The 19,678-nt window shown below is 44.3% G+C and overlaps 1 protein-coding gene across 3 annotated transcripts in view; it reads left to right on the plus strand.

Annotated features, from left to right (window-relative positions):
• The window catches only part of CFAP92 (cilia and flagella associated protein 92 (putative)), a 194,734-nt gene that overhangs the window by 134,910 nt on the left and 40,146 nt on the right, over positions 1-19,678 (plus strand). For all 3 annotated transcript variants that reach the window (XR_014225599.1, XM_082265897.1, XM_082265898.1), the window contains exons 12-13: positions 11,122-11,286; positions 12,306-12,518. Coding sequence is in view for 2 of the 3 variants with exons in the window: in XM_082265897.1 (XP_082122023.1) it covers positions 11,122-11,286; positions 12,306-12,518 (378 nt within the window). In the remaining variant the exon portion in view is untranslated. The remainder of the gene's footprint in view (positions 1-11,121; positions 11,287-12,305; positions 12,519-19,678) is intronic.

Here is a 19,678-nt window from a genome sequence, read left to right on the forward strand (position 1 = left end):
GCATGTTTTTTGGCTCAAATGCTGGTCTGCGGACCAGATTTCTAAAAAGACTTGACTGATCTTCCCTTTTAAGGAGATCACCTGTTTGGAGCTACCCTGGATGACATAATTAAAGGTCTAACGGGAGAAGAGTACCTTTCTTCCGCAGGCTACTAAGGGCAAGGAACCTCGTCATAGACGTGGGCCTTCCTTCTCGGCTCATAAGAAGTTTTTTTATTCCTCAGGGTTGACTGAAAATGGCTCGAAGCCTTTCAGGGCCTGCTCTGGAGGATCCAAGCGAACCTGGTCTGGCAAACCGAGAGCGGGCTTCTCCAGACCCGCGAACAAGGCTCCTTCAGCATGACGGGGCGCCCTCACCCATATCGGGGGTGGGGGGAACATCTATGCTGGTCCCCAGACCTGTGTACTTCCCTGTACAAGACAAAAGGGTCCACTAAGTCATTCGGTCCGGCTACAAGATCGAGTTTCGCTCTTGTCCCTCGGCAGGTTCTTTCCTTCAAACTTGCACCTGTCCCCGGACCGCTTACAGGGTCTGTTTGGGGCGGTACAAGACTCGTTGCTTCAAGGGGTGATTGTCCTGGTTCTGAATTTGGATCGTTTTCAGGGTGTGACAAGAGTCACTTTGGTTGGGGGGCCTGTGGAACCCAGCTTACCTTAGAGAGGTTGGGAAATCCCCGTCTCAGCTCCCTGGGCCCCTCTTATGTGTAAGTCACCCTGTTTCTATTAGTGACACAGGGGGACCAAGGAAATGATAGACAACCACTTGATGGACACTGAGAATATGGTTTGAATTACTTCAAATGGGATAGTGATATCTGTCAGCCATGTATCTCAAGAAATTTGTGAAGTCTATTCCTGGCCTGATTGATTTTGAACATGTTGATTGAAAGAGCTAATCACTTTGACCTCTGTTCTATGTTCTTCAATGTCGGAGACGGACAGTCTGTCACTGGTGGTCTTTCCCTATTGTCTGTGTATTGAGGTGTGATGTGTATTCTGTTAAGCCTGTCTGTCCCATTGTTAATTGTTAATGAACTCACATATTGTTTCTGTCCAGATGGCTAGATAATTAGTTCAGTTTAATACTATTTCTGTATATAATTTCATTTGCATATGATAATATAATCAGGCACGTGACCTGATGGGGTAATTTGTTCAGGAGGGGTAGGTCCTCATGTGTGTGTATCAATTGTGTGAGACTGTTAATAAAGGAGTTAGTTGATGTTTTCGGATACATACAAGCTAAGTTGCAGGCTAGTTTTTTATGTAGGGCGGCTGGAATATCTGATATATATGTTCCAGACTGGAGGAAGCCTGATACTGACAGAAATCCACAAACACAGAGTGGGCTGCAGTTCCATTACACAGGTATTTTGCTCAAACCTGTTTACAGTTCCCAGGAAGGAAGGCAAAATGCGTCCAATCCTGGACCTCAAGTGCCGAACTGCTTTGTGCAGGTGCAGAAGTTCCGAATGGAGTCCATTCGCGAGGTGGTGGCATCCCTGCGTCGGGGATTTCCTTGCTTCTATCGACATGGATGCCTACCTTCACATTCCTATATGTGCCAGTCACCAGCGTTTTCTCCGCTTTGCTGTGGGAGAGGAGCATTATTAGTTTGTAGCGTTACCCTTTGGTCTCGCCTCCGCTCCTCGGGTCTTCACAAAAGTGTTGGCCCCGGTGCTAGCTTTGTTACGCCAACGGGGAATCGCAGTGCTGGGCTACTTGGACAATCTCCTTCTGCGAGCAGAGTCTCTTACTGCTCTGGTGGAAAACCTGGAGATCACAATACGAACTCTGCAGGAGTTCGGCTGGATTCCACAAAGCTGGACTATCTGGGCCTGACTCTGGGCTCGCCTTAGCCAGAGTGCTCCTTCCTCTGGACAAACTCCAGAAATTGCAGGCTCCAATTTGTCTCCTGCTGTCCAGCAGATAGCCATCCCTCCAGACTTGAATGCGGGTGCTGGGCCTGATGGTGTCTACCTTTTTGAGGCAGTTCCGTTTGCACAGTTTCATATGAGGTCCCTGCAAAGGGAGATTGTGGCCAAATGGGGCAAGACTCCACAGTCTCTGGACAATCAGATCCGGCTGAGTCGGGGAACGAAGAAGTCCCTAATATGGTGGCTTCGTTCCCTGGCGCTTCGGCTGGACAAATCCTTCTCCCCTTGTATTGGACAGTGGTCACAACGGATGCCAGCCTGTCCGGCTGGAGAAGCATCCTCGGTAAGCATTATGCTCATGGGGATCTGGACAACTGGAAGAGTCCAGACTACTGATCAATGTCTTGGAACTCTGAGAAATCAGACTGTGTCTGGACCATTGGAGGGATCGTCTATAGGGATGTCCAGTGCGCATTCAATCAGACAATGCCATGACCATGGCTTATGTTACTCACCAAGGGGGCACAAAAAGTGTCCTGGCATATCTGGTGGTAGCCGGCATTCAAAGGTGGGCAGAATGGTTCATTCCAGCCCCCTCCGCCGTACACATTCCTGGGGTGGAAAACTAGCAGGCGAATTACCTCAGTCGGCAGGCATTGGACCAAGGGGAGTGGTCCCTTCATCCGGAGGTGTTTCATCAGTTGTGTCTCCGGTGGGGCATCCCCGAGGTGGATCTGTTGGCGTCCCGGCTCAACAAAAAGTTGCAGAGGTTTGTGGCTCGGTCATGGGATCCTCTGGCGGTCACCACAGATGCGTTGGTGGCCCTGTGGGATCAATATCTTCTAATTTAGGCCTTCCCTCCTCTCAAGCTTCTGCCAAGACTTCTACGCAGGATCGAGGCCGAAGGGATTCTGGTCATCTTTGTGGCTCTGGACTGGTCTTGCCAGGCTTGGTATGCCAATCTGGTGCGGCTGGTCGCCGACGTTCCTTTGAAGCCTCCTCTCAGGAAGGATCTGCTGTCCCAAGGACCGATCTTCCATCCTGCTTTATGGTCGCTGGCTTTGACAGCTTGGCTGTTGAAGGCCATGTGCTGAAGGATAGAGGTTTATCTGAGTCGGCTACCCTACACTTTTAAAAGCTAAGAAATGTACTTCTAGGAAGATCTTCCATCGTACGTGGCAGACGTGCGAGTCTCTTGGGTTTCATCCTCGCTCCTCCTCGGTGGCTCGGATCTTGCCCTTCCTTCAACAGGGGTTGAACAGAATTTGGCCTTGAGTACCATCAACGGCCAAGTGTTGGCTTTATTGGTCTTCTTCCAACGACCTTTGACCACACACTCCCTGGTGCGTACCTTTCTTCAGGGTGTCCGACATTTGGTTCCTCCAGTGCAGTCTCTGTTGCCGCCCTGGGACCTCAATTTGGTGCTTTCAGCCCTCCAGAAGCCTCCCTTTGAGAATCTTCGGGAGATTCCGCTGCTTACGCTGTCCCAGTAGGTGGCCTTTTTGGTGTCCATCACCTCTGCGCACAGGGTGTCGGAATTGGTGGCGTTATCCTGTCGTTCACCTTACCTGGCAATTCACAAAGATAAGGTGGTTCTTTGCCCCTGTCAGTCGTTCTTTCCAAAGGTTGTCTCTGATTTTCATTTGAATGAAGACATTGTGTTGCCTTCCCTGTGCCTTAGGCCTAAACATCCGAAGGAAATTGTCTTGCATGCCTTGGATGTGGTCTGGGCAATTAGGGTGTCAGATGGGCTCCAGTTGTTTTGGTTGCACTTCTGTTGCCTGGTTGGCTACTGTTTAGCCTTGGGAATTTTTTTGCTGTTCCCACCCCTCATGTTTAACACTGCTTTGAGACGTCCCAATGGTTCAAGAATATGAGGAGCTTTGTCCATCAATGAACGAAAAAGAAAATGGGATTTTTGACTTACCGTAAAATCCATTTCTCTGATGTTTATTGATGGACACAGCACCCACCCCTCTGTGGAGTTGTAATTCTTCTGACACTGCTTGTAACAAAACTGAGTACCTATAGCAGGGAGAGGGCGTATACCTCCTGGGACTGCCCAAAAGGCGTAGCCAGATTTTTTTCTGCCTAGTGTCCAACTCCTGTAGGGGACAGTATAACCCAATGGCTAAGACTATCAGGAGCTGTGTCTGTCAATGAACATCAGAGAAATGAATTATATGAGAAGTCAAAAATCCCATTTTTTTGTTGTTTTACATGATTGGATGATAGAAACCAGTAGAGCTTCTTCTCAGATCTAAATGCAGTTAAAGTGCACAGTATATTTGCCTTTAGTAAATTAAACTCTATGTCTGGAGGAAAAGAGATTTAACCTCCACACACCAAAAGTCTTCTTCACAGTATGAACTGTGAAAATGTGGACTACACTCCCTCAAGAAATAGTTATGACCAGCTCAGTAGATTGTTTTTAAAAGTGCTGGGTGCATTCCTAAATGCACAAAATATAACGGGTTAATAAGGTTTATAGGTAATAATACTAGAGATTGTTTTCAGGAAAAATCTGATTGCCTTCGGGGCATCAGGAAGGATTTTGTTTTAGTTTCCCTGCTGGAATAAATCGTACCATGCACTATAGATTTTTTTTTTTGCCTTCCTCTGGATAAACTGTGAGTATAGTGTTCTGTGAATGTACTGTAATTTTCTATTTATGTATTTTGGGTGAACTATATGGACTTGTGTCTTTTTTTTATCATCCTATGTCTAATATGTATAATGGACAAACGTTAACCCCACCTTTTACAGTATGTCACACATTACACCCATATTTAGGGTGTAACATACTGCCAAATGGACAGTCTGTCAGGTTCTTCTCCCCAGTTGCAGCTGTCAGATTTCTCAGAGATCTGTGAATGGATAAACTGCAAGTACCATCTGGCACGTGGCAGGTAGACTTATACACAAGTGCGATGGTTACTGAACTTGCATTCCAGTGACATTTCCTCTGAACTGAAAGTTAGTACAAAGAAAGAGATGGTTCAGGCTCATTGGAAAAAAATGTATAAATGAACATTTTTTTTTTCTGCAAATGTGGGTGCAAATATTTATTCACTTTTTTTAAAAAGTGGATGTATCCTTTAAGGCAGAACCCCAGTCAAACAACAAACGTAAAGCAATAAAGCTTAACCAGAAAGTAGTCGAGCGATCTTTCTAGCTGTTTCATGTGACAAAGCTGTGTAAATCACAAGACTGGCCGAAACAAAATTACAGTTACTTTGACAGGTATAAGTTTGAATGTATATGTATAGTCACTATTTGCCTGGGGTACAGCATTAAAGATGAATTCCAGCTTTGACAAATGTAACCATGCATTTACCACATCTACGAGATCCTTGTGGAAGCTGGAAATCATGTAGTAGGCTCTGATACTACAGTGATCTCCACTAGCTTCCAGGTCCCATGCCAAGCTGCTGACCTGCTGCATTAAGAACACAGGAGGCTATTCGCCCGAAACAGGCACCCTTCAGAGGACACTTTGCATTTTCTCAATGAAAACAAAGTTTTCTTCGATTTGTACAGGGTAGAGATCATGACATCAGCTACCCACCTCTGCACCTTGTCCATTTAGGGATTGCTTTGCATTTATTTAGAAGATACAAAGGATTCTCTGAATGGCGCCTAGGCTGAGTGGGTGGCTTCCTTTAACAGGGAAACCACTCAGCATTTGACCCAGAAGCAAGTGGAGATCAATGCAGTAAATTTTAGTTTTGAGGGGGGTCAGCCAGGTATGATATATGCATATTTTTACAGGTCCAAGCTAAACCAGTGTACCTATGTAAAAAATCTAAAATTTCCTGTTATGTTGCCCACATTAGTCCCCCCCCCCCCCCCCCCCAATATATGTATGGTGTCTGAATAATTTAATAATTTAGGTTGAATTCTAGGAAGTAGATAAAGTAGTAGGAGTTTTTAGTGTAGGTTTTTACATTTATTGTAAGCTTTCTTTCTTACTCGTAAATAGCGAATGGCAAAGCTTGACTCAGCCCTGCATAACCCCACACACACTTGGTATTGTGGGTTGATAAAGAAGTTGGTCTTGGCTTCTGATCCTGAATGATACTTTATTATTAAAATGGCAAGAAATTCAGAGCATCCATAAAATCAGCAAAGCGTTTACGTGTTTCAGCTGAAGCTTTAATCATCATAACTGTTATTAAGGCTTCTGCTGAAACACGTTTTGTGTTTTACTGATCTTATGGATGAACTGGATTGCTTGCCATTTTATTAATAAAGTCTCATTCAGGACCAGCTTCCTTATCTATTCAAAGTTTTGAAGGTATGCAGTTTGAAATTGACATCCCTAGCGTTTATTCTGGTAAGGAGGTGCATTTTTTTTCTGTTGTACTCCCAGTACCTGTATCTCTCTGCTGAGAGAGGCTTCTACTATGATGCACAAAAATCTACTACCAAAACTACATCTGGCTGCTGAGCCTCAGTGCTCTAAAGCAGTAGCAGTTATTCATATTGGTCCATACAGATGGCCATTCCTAAAGGGGCTGCAACTGTACCTGTACCCCAGTGCGTCAGCTTGATCTTCAAAAAGCAAAGTTCATTCTGACCTGGGCAGAAACTTGTGTTCCCTCCCTGTCCGCAGGGTTGACAAGTGAACTCCTTAAGTTGCAGGTGGCTCGATCCCAGAGAATGGTCTCTGCTTTCTAATGTGTTTCTGATGTGGGATGCCAGCCATACATTTACTGGCATCCAAACTCGACAACAATCTGGACAGGTTTGTGTCCAGGAATCCTCAGGCAATTAGGTTGGATAACCAGTCCTTTTGTGAAATCAGTACAACCTGATTTTTGTTTTCCTCTCTTAGGCCTCTTTCACACGGCCGCTCCGGTGTTTTGCTCCGCTGCGGCACTTTTTTTTTTTTTCAAGAAGCGGATGACACTTGTTCCGTTTTTTAAATGGAACCGAAAGGACGAAAATCAGATGTCAGCGGATGTCAGCGGATGGCCATCCGCTGACATCCGCAATTCCATTGACATACATTATGTCCGTATATCATCCGCAAAAAAATAGGATGATATACGGACATGCGGAACGCCCGTGTGAAAGGGCCCTTAAGCTCAAACCTTACTTGCCTTGAAGGATAGAGAAGGAAAACTGTTTATTCTGACTGAATTGGTTCAGAAGGGCATGGTATTCAGACATTGGCCCCTACTGGATCGTCCAGACCTTCTTTCTCAAGGTACCATGTTCCATCCTACTTTATTGCTGCTGGCTTTGTTGGGGTCTCTCAGACTCCGTAACTCTTACCTTGCTGAAGGTCAGAAAGCCCTCACCCTGTAGGGTTTATCACTGCAAATGGAAAGCATATAGTGCCTTGAAAAGTATTCATACCCCTTGAAATGTTCCCCATTTTTTTTTATGTTACAACCAAAAACCAAAATTTATTTTATTGGGATTTTATGTGATAGACCAACACAAAGTGACACAATTGTGAAGTGGAAGGAAAATGTAAAATGATTTTCCCAGAGTAGAACCACATTTTCCTGCAATTACAGCTGCAAGTCTTTTTGAGTTTGGCTCTACCAGCTTTGCACATCTAGAGAGTGACACCCGCACTTCCGGGACTCGTATACCACAATGATGTCATTGTTCGCCGCGTCGTCCGCTCTACGCGTTTGGTCATAGATGACATCATCCTGGGTCAAGGGCGACGCACCACGCCATCGCCATAAATACATTAGCCACAAACCAAGCCTCGATTTGAGTTCCAAGTCTTTGGCGGGGCCTAATCCAAACCTCAAAGCATATAGTACTAGAATAAATAGGAAACTAAAGGTGGAGCATAAATAACAGTTAATCTGGACTATAATGGGCCTAACTATAAAATGTAAAAAACATCCCCTCCATTCATATTATATTATATGGTATGTGTGACTATCACACTAATACCATCCGACAAGTATGAGGTAAACTAGCGCCTGCTGCCCTCCTATGGACAAAGGTGGATCTTGCAGGTCAAAGTTTCAATGGCAGCTATTAATAATCAACCCTAATATGAATTAGGAGTGGTATGTAAAAATTTGATGCCCCTTTAATCTAATTCAAATTATAACATATAAAGAGTAAAAAATTTAATAAAATGTAAAAAAACTAAGTTGTAAATTTGACACATATATAAAAAAATGTCCAAAACTCAAAAATTCCCATAGTCCAGATCCTGCTGTTAGATATTGCATACGACATCAGACTAAACAAATAAACTACTCATATCTAAACTCAAAAAAAAAAAAATTAAAATCAAATTCCTCCACAACCTGTAAGGGCCGTAACTTTTCAGGAATTATCAACAAAGGCATTGACATCTAAGTCTACGTTGAGGGCTTTCAATTTCATTATAAAGATCCATTTAATTTCTAATTGAGAGACCCCTCTCACTAGAGATCCTCCCCTCCAATGTGATTTGTATCTATCAATGCCTCAGTTTTATGCAGTTCAGTTTTGGGCACCAGTTCTCAAAAAAGATATCGGGGAACTGGGGAAAGTGCAGAGAAGGGCAACCAAACACTTGAGAAGAGGAGATTAAAGGGGGATATGATCAACATGTACAAAATACATGAGGGGTCCATATAGTAAACTTGATATTGAGTTATTCACTTTAAGGACAAAGGGGCACTCTTTATATCTAGAGGAAAAGAGATTTGATCTCCAAATATGGAACGGTTTCTTCACAGTAAGAGCTGTAAAAAGGAGGAATAGACTCCCCCCAGAGGTGGTTGTGGCTAGCTCAGTAGAATGCTTTAAAAAAGTGTCTGGGTTATTGTCTAAATGTACATAATATAACTGGGTGCTAACATTTATCGATAATGTTGATCCAGCAAAAATCCGATTGCCTCTTGGGGGATCAGGAAGGAATTTTTTCCCTGCTGTAGCAAATTGGATCATGTTTTACTGAGGTTTTTCGCCTTCCTCTGGATCAACTGTGGGTAATGAATTGTGTATATGGAATTGTATGATTTATTTATTTATTTATCTTTGTTGGTTGAACTAGATGGAGTTGTGTCTTTTGTCAGCCTGACTAACTATGTAACTTTGCTTGTTGCAAAGAGAGGAAGCTTCATCCCAAGAAATACTCCATGGCACAGGTTTTATTCTTCCTTCAGTCAGCACTTATTATGTTATGTTTTTTCTTTGACAATGCTGTTTCAGAGAACGATAGCTTCCCATTCCTTAGTCAGAGCCTTTGAACCAGGTATGGTTCACATTGTACCACTGGTACACTCTCATTGACTATGTATGACCTCAATCTTGAGTTGTCAGTCATTCAGGGGCCTCCATTTGAGCCTATTCAGGATAATTTTCTCCCTATAAGGTTGCCTTTCTTGTGTCAATCACTTAGATCAGGGGAGGTGCCTGAGTATGTGGCCTTATTCTAACAATCAAAAAGGACAGATCCTGCACATGCTGATATACAACAAGTACAAAGAGGAGTACTTCACCAGCCCATGGCGCTGTCCATGTGTTCACCTCCTTTGTTTGTATGTTTTTTAGCTGAAATGTCCTGGTTGCTGCTGCTCCTCTCTCACTCCACTGGGGGGGGGCGGATCAAAACAATTCAAATCTGTAAAGAAAAGCGCAGGCAACCTTGGGCAATAACGCTTTAATAAAGGACAATAACACAGTACATTGGAATTGCACTCACACTTTTCCTTTAAGGCAATCGCTTTACAGCATTCCAACAGGAGCTACTCGCTCCTCCTGTCCCTCCAGATGGTGACTCTGCGGTCTCCTCATCCGCGGGTGCACTGCCTCTGCTGTTACTACGGAAACGCGTTGTCCGTAGTAACAGCAGAGGCAGTGCACCCGTGTCTTGAATCCCCCACCTCGCAGCTCCGTACAACTTGTGGCTCCGGCTTTGGCTGAGGCTCTCCTGAGGCGTCGTAGATCACGTCGGTATAGTGCGCAGGCGCACTAGAACCGGCATCCGGTGACCAGGCAACACAGGAAGTGAAGGAGAGCGGGGATACAGCGGCGGCAGCCGCGGATGAGGAGACCGCAGAGTCACCATCTGGAGGGACAGGAGGAGCGAGTAGCTCCTGTTGGAATGCTGTAAAGCGATTGCCTTAAAGGAAAAGTGTGAGTGCAATTCCAATGTACTGTGTTATTGTTCTTTATTAAAGCGTTATTGCCCGAGGTTGCGTGCGCTTTTCTTTACAGATTTGAATTATGTGGCCTTATTGCACTAGGAAGCGTTTATTGTTCTCGAACAAGGACAAGGTTCTTTTCAGACCTTGCACTACTTTTCTGCCTAAAGTGGTCTTAAACCAAAAGCCACAGCTTTAATCCCTCAATCTGGCATTGTGTTTGTGTTGCCAAAACGGCACCCACAAGGGACAGTCTACCTTTTGATTCACAATTGCAAGGTGAATAGGGCAGGTCATTATTTAGCCATACTGTCTAAAAAGGCATACTACACCAGAACCCTCAGTGCTTTGTGGACTTTTCAGTATCAGGCCTTGGTTTCCCAGGTCTGTAAATCTACCACTTCGTTTTCTGCACACACATTTGCCAGGTTTTCCTGGGTGGATGCTGTCCTTTGTTGGAAAAACCTCCAGGTAGTTGAATGAGGGCCTTCTCTGTTTATACCTCTTTTATTTGTGTTAAGAGGCTTGTTCTTGGTAGGTCTGTTAGCCATTGTTTGCTGTTACCGGCCCCTCATGGGACTGCTTTTGGATGTCCCAGTGATCTAAGAAAAAACTCTCCTGTGTCCTGTGATGTATGATTTAAGAAAAGTGGGTTTTTGACTTACTTATAAAATCCCTTTCCTGGAATACATCACAGGCTTACAGGTCTCTCCCCTCTTCTTTAGATCCAGTATTGCTTGCTGACAAGACTGAGATAATGCTGGGAGTGGGAGGGGCTATGCAGGGCTGAGTCAAACATTAATATTTTCCAGTGTCCAATTACCTAGAGGTGGAACATAACCCAATGGTCTAAGAATATACTCCCCTGTGTCCTGTGATGTACTCCAAGAAAGGAATTGTACAGGTATGTCAGAAATCCATTTTGTTCTTTATTTCATAAACCTGGACATTTTTTTTGCAATCGAATAACTTATTAATTAGCCGCTGGCATGTCTTATGTATGGTAGTTCATTTCAGTGTATTATAAATATGACCCACAGTGGTGAAAGGGATCGGTTAGTATACATGTACATGTGGAATCTTTATAAAAATTATATTTTGTAAGTGAATATTGTTTCTGTTACATGCAGAGAAACATCGAGCATGTTTATCAACTAAGCAGAAAGGTGAGGAGACCCAAAGTTGAGTATGTGGAGATTGCCCCTGTGGATGGGATGGCTATTCACAACTATAGCACTCATACATTCAATTCCACAGAACTGGCATACAGAATACTACGGCAGAAAATGGCAGAGGTAAAGCACAATTGAACAGATTAATGTGAAACTAATTGCGGTTGCATGTAATAAATGCAATGTAAGTAAGACTAAATCATAAAACCAGTCAAAAAATATATAATGAAAATGCCCAGAAATAATAAAAATAAAAGCAATATTCACCTTTAATTCAGAGCTGCCCCCTGCTGTAATAATTCTTTTAGACTCTAGATGTTGCCAGCATCATTTAGTCTTCTTCCTGTGAGCCCAGGCAAGGGAAATGTCAACCCTTCGCCAGGGCTCACAGTTTTCCTAAACTGGTCGGCACTCTCACATCATTACATAAATTCCACGCAGTCCAGGAGAAAGGACAGCCCACTGCTGCTGCCAGAGAAGAGGAACCAGCCAGAAGACTGCAGCATTACAGGTATGTAGAAAGCAATTGAAAGAAATAAAAAGTGGTTGGGGAAAGGGGCATTTAGGAGGGGAGGAAGAGAGTTGGGGGGGGGGGTGCATTACCTATAGTTCAGGGGGGGGTGCATTACCTATAGGTCTGCTGCCCTAAACTGATTGTAAAGTCTCAAGTTTATTTTTATTTTTTTTTAAATAACAAACATGTCCTTCTTACCTCCTCTGTGTTATGGTTTTGCACAGGGCAGCGCTGATCCTCCTTTTCTCGGGTCCCTCTTCACTGCTCCTGGATGCTCACTCCCGTTGAGTGCCCAAACAGTTTGCTATGGGAGAACTTGAGCCGAGCTGCAGCCTTCTGTGCCCATTCAAACACGGAGCTGCCGTTCGGCCCCACCCCTCTCTCACCCAATTGGCTAACTGACTTTAACTGCAGCGGACGCCAATGGCGCCCCTGCTGTTTCTGAGCCAATCAGGAGGGAGAGTCCCAGGCGGCCGAGGGAGTCGTGGACATCACTGGATAGAGATGAGGCTCAGGTAAGTATTGGGGGGGCTGAGGGTGGGTGCTACACACAGAGGGCTTTTTATCTTAATGCATAGAATGAATAGACAGTCATTTAATATTATTTATATAATTTTTTGATCCACAGGAGCCAAACCGCAGATTCACATACTCTGCAGATTTCCAGTCAGCAACTGTGAGCCCAGTGGACATTCAGGAGGACCTTAAGAACAATAGTGCAAAGTCCAGGGAGGAATGGATGGCACCAAATGGATTCATATATCCAGGATTCAAAAGTAGCATTGATTGCAACAGACACCCTAAAAGGCCACATGATTCCCGGATTTTAGAATTAACAAAGGTTTGTTGTATAGCTGTGGTATCACTATCCAGTAGTTTACAATGTGTATATGAAATGGAGATATAACACACACATTATATTGCAACAGGTGAACATATAGTATCATTAATAAAGCCCATACTGTTGCTGCTACTTTCCCTCAGACTTACTTTGGTATAAAGATGGTTACAGAGTCCCAAGATGTTAAATGTAACCATGTCATGATAGCACTGGAATAAGAGATGATGTCCTGATTAGATTTCGTGGAGGAAAAGAGAGGGGGGGGGGGGCAATGTGCAAACTATAAATTACACTTCCCAAAACAGAGAAAGTGACTATGGGTTGTTACCTAAAATTCACTACCCCATTTTGTTTTTCTTTTGTTTTATATGTGAAAACTGATAAAGAATATTGAGAAAATTAGGCAAATGAGTGATTGGGAAGAATTGGAATGACATTGTGGAGGCACTGGTTTACTTCCTGATAGTTCAGCAATGACAAAATTCTTCTTTGTTAAGAAAAACTGTGTCAGGGGCGTGGCCAAGAGCGGCATGTAAGAGGACGTGTCTCACGGAGCTCCCGTCTATACCCGTTCATAGAGCCTGTCCCCAGTCTCTTAGCCCTGTTACTCGAACACCACCACCTGCACATACTTCACGAGCAGGCGCCAGAGCAGCCATATCATCGTCCGGAAGTGATGCAGCACCCCAAAATGGGAGAGGACACCGCGATCCCCGGGCCTCAAAATGTTGCCGTGACAGGACTTTCCCCAAGGGGTCCAAGAGGAGTGGACAAACAGGCTCCAGTAACTCGAGCAAGCCTCACAAGCCCTCTCCTAAAGAGACACAGCTTTTTTACTCAAAAATTACCCAGGCCAGCACACCAGGGGCCATTCTAGATGGGGCTGAGACACACCATGATGCCAGTATGGATCAAAACAACAGGTCCTTTGACGGTGTGGAGGGGGGAGGGGGACTGTGAGCAACCCACCCTGGCTGACATTCTGTGGCCTGTCAATAAGTGTAATGCCTCTATGGATCACTTAAAGGAACAGTTTGTAGACCTGACAGAAGGTCAGGGAGAGAACAACTGCTGCAAAGGGCAGAATCAATGATATTGAAGATCAAATACCTCCTCTGATAAGAGAATCACAGATCACTGCCAGGCTGGCCAGAGCAATAGAGCTGAGGGCGGAGGACATTGAGAATCACCTTAGGCGCAACAATGTTCGGATAGTGGGCCTCCCTGAGAAGGTGGGGTGCAGGGGTCCCATGGAGTTTGTGGAGAACTGACTGAGGGACATTTTTGGCAAGAAGGCTTTCTCCCCTCTGTACGTTTTGGAACGGACTCACAGGTTCCCTCCTCAGCCTTTACAATCAGGCCATCCACCACGTATAATTCTGGCATGCCTGTTGAAGTTTAAAGATAAAGAGGTTATCCTGCTCCTTGCCAGAGAACGCCGGGACATTCAATTTAATGGTGTGCGGGTATCGTTCTACCCAGACTTCTTGGCAGAAGTCCAGAAGAGCAGAGCAAAATTCACAGTGGTTAAACAACGCTTACAAAAACTACAAGCATCGTACGCCATGCTGTACCCAGTGAAACTTCACATCACAGCAAGAGGGCAGAGCCACTTTGAAAATCCTGCAGAAGCTTCAATGTAGCTAGATCACCATAAACACATCATGCGCCCGCACATGGAGGGCGATGACTGAAACACTTTCATATCAAGCAGGTCAACGGAGGTACTGCATGAGAGTATTGCACCTACATATGATCCCTGTTAAGGAGTTTATATGGTAACGTTCAATTATTTTGTCTTTTTAGAGCTTAAAGAATCTGTCCATTTCACAGAACTTTAGTTCGACCATTTGATCTGTCCTTTTTTTTCTTTTCAACCAACTTTACTATCATACATACACCGTAAATTTTGCAGTGGGAGAGACCTGTTGTCCTCCATAGAGGTGGGAATCACAGTTTGGAAAGTTCTCCAAGAATGTTCGATAGTGTGTCGGGGAGGAATGGGCCTGTGGACTTAGGCTCACGGGCGAGAGGTCGGTGCCCATCTCCCGGCACACAGGTCACCACTAGTTTGCAGTTGCACTGTCTGTTTTTGCTACTCACATTATGCCAATGTTCCAAAGTGGAGTACATTATACATACTGTCTCCAGGGACTCCCCTTCCATACACATGCCCCTGTGAAGAAACCTGGAAAGGGTTGACCACCCCTTGGTTTAAGAGTAATTCCCCCTTATGTTGGTCAGGGGGAGATGTGAACTTGTTTGCCATACTGCTGACTGTGTGTTCTTTTCAACATCATGACCTCTATACCGGTTATCTTGTGGAATGTTCAAGATTTGTATGATCCCCTGAAGAGAACAATGGTATCGACAGCCCTATGCAAACACTTGCCGGCGATCTGCTCCTTACAGGAGACTCCTCTCACCAGTGATTCTAAATCATGCTTCAATTTTGCATGGGGGGAAAAGCCATACAACTCCACACACACCTCATTTTCAAGGGTGTGTGTACTGGTCCATGTCTCCCTGGATTTCCAGGAGTTTTATTGCATCATTGATAAAGAAGGGAGGTATATATTCCTATTGTGTAGGTTGTACACTTTCAAATGCATATTGTCTTTCATGAATATACCACCCACGTTTCACAGCGGGGTCATGCGGAAGCTGGTAGTGTACCAGATGAGACGCCCTGAGGTGCCAGTTTATGTCATGGGGATTTTAACTGTTTCTGTAACCCCAAACTGGACAAACTTCCATCTTTTTCGGTGGGCAGGGGCTCTGGTCGTACAGTACTAGCCAAATTAGCTGGGGAAATGGGCTAGATGGATCCATGATGCCACATGCACCCACATGAAAAAACGTTTTCATGTTTTTCCAAAACTCCTATGTCCTTGTCGAGGATAGAACTCTGCCTCTGTTCCCCATGGGCAGCCAGATATGTTTCAGATGTCAAGTACACCCCTCGAGAACTTTGGAGGTCCGTCCTCAATCTACTCTGCATAGGACTCCATAGAAATTAAATGCCTTCTGGCTACACTTCTTCCCATCCTATGATGGTATCAGGACCATGTTAGTGGGATTTTGGGAGATCCATGGAGGTCATCTGGGTGTGGGCTCCACGTAGGAGACATTTAAGTCTTTCCTGTGGGGACTGTTCATAGCTGAAATTCAATCCATCAAAAAGGCAACGGCTACTCAGGGGGAACAGGCGGCGCGGCTGGTTAGTCACCTGGAGGCTGAATTTATTGCTTTTATTTCAGATGAGAATAAAGGAGGAATGGTTGGCAGCACAGGAGGCGTTCTCTTGCAATACCACCTCGGTGGCAGAAAAGAAACGTTTCTTTAATAGCCAGGATTTTACGAGAAGGGTAAACAGACTGGTCATCCTATAGGCCCATTTCGCTATTACAAAGCGGTCTCAAAATTCGGGCAAAAGTCCTGGCCCTCCGGCTTAATGCATATATTATTCACTCAGATAAGGCTGGCTTTATGCCCCAAAAATCCACCTCTATCAATCTCCGCAGGTTATTTTAAAATCTGCAATCTCCGGTGCATAATGGGGAAGAAAGAGCGCTGCTATCCCTTGACACACACAAAGCGGTTGAGAGTGTTGAATGGGATAACTTATGGGCCATAATGCACAAATTCGGATTTGGAGGGGAATACATTGCCTGGGTTCAACTCCTTTATCAAGCACTCAAAGCATCTATTAGGGAGATTGGAAGAATGTTCTCTAGTTTTGATCTATAGAGGGGCACTAGGCAGGGATGCCCTCTATCCCCACTCCTTTTTGCGTTAGCTTTAGAGCCCCTGACAGCACTTATTAGATCAAACCCACTAATTGAAGGCTTTAAATATGGTGCACTATATGAAAAAATGATGTTATATGGGGATGATACCATGTTATTGGGTGACAGCTGTCAGGCCACGTCAGTTATAACTGAACTTGGCTCCTACTCTGGACTAATTATTAACTGGACCAAATCCTCTCTCACGCAACTAGACAGAGCCCTGGGCTCCCCTTCCTTGGCAAGAACCAATATACCCACCTCCCTTAACTTTAAGTATCTGGAGATTCAGATAAACCCCAACCCCCTGGAATTCACACACTTCAATCTAACATTACTCTTGGCCAGGTTTAGAGAGAAAGTGAAGGTATGGTCTAGACTTAAAATGTCTTTGGATGGACGTAAAAACCTAATAAAAATGATTCTCATGCCCCAGCTAATGTATGTCTTCCATAATTCACCAGTAGTTGTTTTTTTTTTAAAAGTGTTTCGCATTATCAACTCTATTTTTCGCTCCCTCCTATGGTTGTCCAAAAACCCCAGGATAAAACTAGATTAATTGCAACGGCCCACGGACTTTGGGGGGCTTGCTTTGCCTAATCCTTGGTTGAATTACTTGGCATCGTAAATGCAACATATCTCACGAGCCATGCGTTTAGGGGTGTGGGGGGGGGGGGGTGTTAAGGAGGACCCCTATACCAGCTTGCTGGCTCACACTGTAGGCTTGGGTGAAGTGGTGAGTGGTCTGGAAGCTATGAAATTCAGTAAATCTAATAGACTCTTCCCCACATACACCCTCATGCAAAAGACTTGGAATAAAGTCAGGCAGCTACAACAGGTAATGGGATATACTAGGTTTAGTCCCTTTTGGGATAATCCTCGCTATCTGGAAATAGCCCTGTTACCTTATGGTGCCAGGTGGAAACGCTATGGTATTATGCACTTATGCCATATCTTTAAAGATGGAGTGCTCTGGTCATTTACTGAACTGAGAGAAACATTTCACCTCCCTGTTTCAATGAAGCTCTATTACATGCAACTTCAACATGCGGTGAGGGCTCAGAGGGGAGTTGACCTGTGGGTACAATCGCCAACCCCGGTGTTTAATTTTATGGAAGAAATGGACGCTTATAAGGATTTTATATCACACGGGTATTCTCTACTGTTGAATACTTTCCTAAAAGAGCTTCCCCTGAATGTGTTTTCTCGTTGGGAGAGAGATGTAGGGGCATTTGAGGAGGACGAGGGAGGAGGCACTTCAGGCAGTCCGGAAGTGCTCTCTGAACGTTGCTCAGCACCTTTCCAAACTTTATATTTTACATAGCATTTGTAATGGACCCCCAATACTTCGACCAAGTATTTCCGTCTTAGGTCTCCCGAATCCCATGTCATGCAGTGACTATGGCCCCCAATTCCCCCCAAACATCAGCCTTAGCTTGATGAAGGGTAAAACAAAGACTCTATATTCAACAACTCACTTCCAATGTATACAGTCTTAGGTGCTTGATTACATCATATGTAAATGTTTTGTATACAGAACATAATTAACATACCTGGCCATCTGGACCGAAACAATAGGTGAATGACACTACAGGCTCAGACAGGATTAGCATTATCATAATTGACTCAACAAACAACAAGCCCAAAACATAGCCGAATACGCATTCCTAGAAGTGTGTACACACACCACCTCTAAACAGATGAGAGAAGAAGACATAGGCTCACAGACTGCCCGTCTCCGTTTTCAACACATCCTTTTAGAAGTGTCAATACACATCCACACAGTAGACAATAGCTGAGTCTTATGTCGTTAGCATCTGTTTAGTCTCTCATTGTGTGAAGTCCTTTGTTGTAATAGGCAGCTTAGGCCCAGAGTCTTGAATGGACTTGAATTCAAAATAACAGTACTCCAAGGGTCCCCCAGCATACACCCCCACACAGAGCCATGCTCCCCTACAAGCCAGGGCCCGTAGTCCGTGGGCAGGAGGCTGACCTCCACACTCCTCCAGTAGCCTGTGGCGAACATCCCAGCAAATTGGTGTTCGTCACAGCGTTCATTACACCCCAGCTTCGTATGGGCAGAAGGGACAGCCCTACATGTACAAGATGTTACAGAGACCATGGTGATCTAATACACCTCATGTGGAGGTGCCCAAAGCTACATATCAATTAGAAGGGAGTCCTCCACACCCTAACTAGGGCATATGAGGTCCAGTTGTATGAAGATCCTAAACTATGCTTATTTGGCATCTTAAGCGATGTTCCTGTGGCAGATATCACTACAAAAAGCCATAGCTAGGGCATTGTTTCAGGCCCGGAAACTAATACTGAGACGCTGGATATCCTCTGACTCCCCACAGTCAGGGAATGGGTGACTCAAATGGGAGATACCTTAAGATTGGAGAGGTACATCTTTCAACATAGGGGTAACTCAAGTAAATTTGACACACCATGGGCCCCGTGGTTGGCCTCGCTGGGATTGGCCCAAGTGGACCTGATCCTTAGCAAGCTATTGATGCACTATTGAACTCATCCAATATGATAAAGCCATGGAATGGATACATAAAATAAATGAATACATCGTCTACCTGGTTTTCTGAAGGTTTTGATAGCAGCACTGGTAAACTCACTGCTGTTCTTTCGTGATTTGGCTTGTTACAATCTTGTGGAGTGTCTGATTTGATTGTACATCTGCTCTGGAATCTGTACTGTTTGTGCATAATGTTCAATAACATTTGTTGAGATATATATATATATATATATATATATATATATATATATATATATAAAAAAAAAGAAAAATTGTGTAATTTCACACTTAAGCATAAAATGCTTAGCCTGTAATTCTGCATTGGGCAAAGACACCACCAACTTCAAAGCTGATGACACCAAAGCAGTGTTAGAGTAAATATACAATAGACATTTTATTTTTGCTCCAATCCTGCTAGAACTGAATGGCTATTGTGTTCAGAAATGGACAACTCCTAAGAGCCAGATATCTGATGTGCCTGGAGCATCCTCACTAGCACCTTATTTTTTGTAAGCCTTTTCCCATGTATTGCCTTTGGAAATGTGTCTTAATTCCTCCTAGTTCTAGTGGCATCTAAATTCCAGATTGATATGTCCATTGTTAAATTTGTGGGTACCAAAACGCACAGAACACTTCCCCAGCTGATAGCTATTGTTTCCCTGTATTGTAATAGGGCTGTCTTTTCAATGCATAGACATGCACACTTCAAAATATTAGTGTGCATTTCAGTCTTAATTACATTGTGCACATTTGATCCATTAGGTCTAAGTTGCTAGCCTGTGAGGCTCTAGGGAGCGAGCGCGCGCCGCCGGAGGCCGCCTGTCATTCTTCCCTGTCGGTTC

This window comes from Pelophylax lessonae (assembly GCF_965119305.1).
Source record: "Pelophylax lessonae genome assembly, chromosome: 8".
Taxonomy (NCBI): Eukaryota; Metazoa; Chordata; class Amphibia; order Anura; family Ranidae; genus Pelophylax; species Pelophylax lessonae.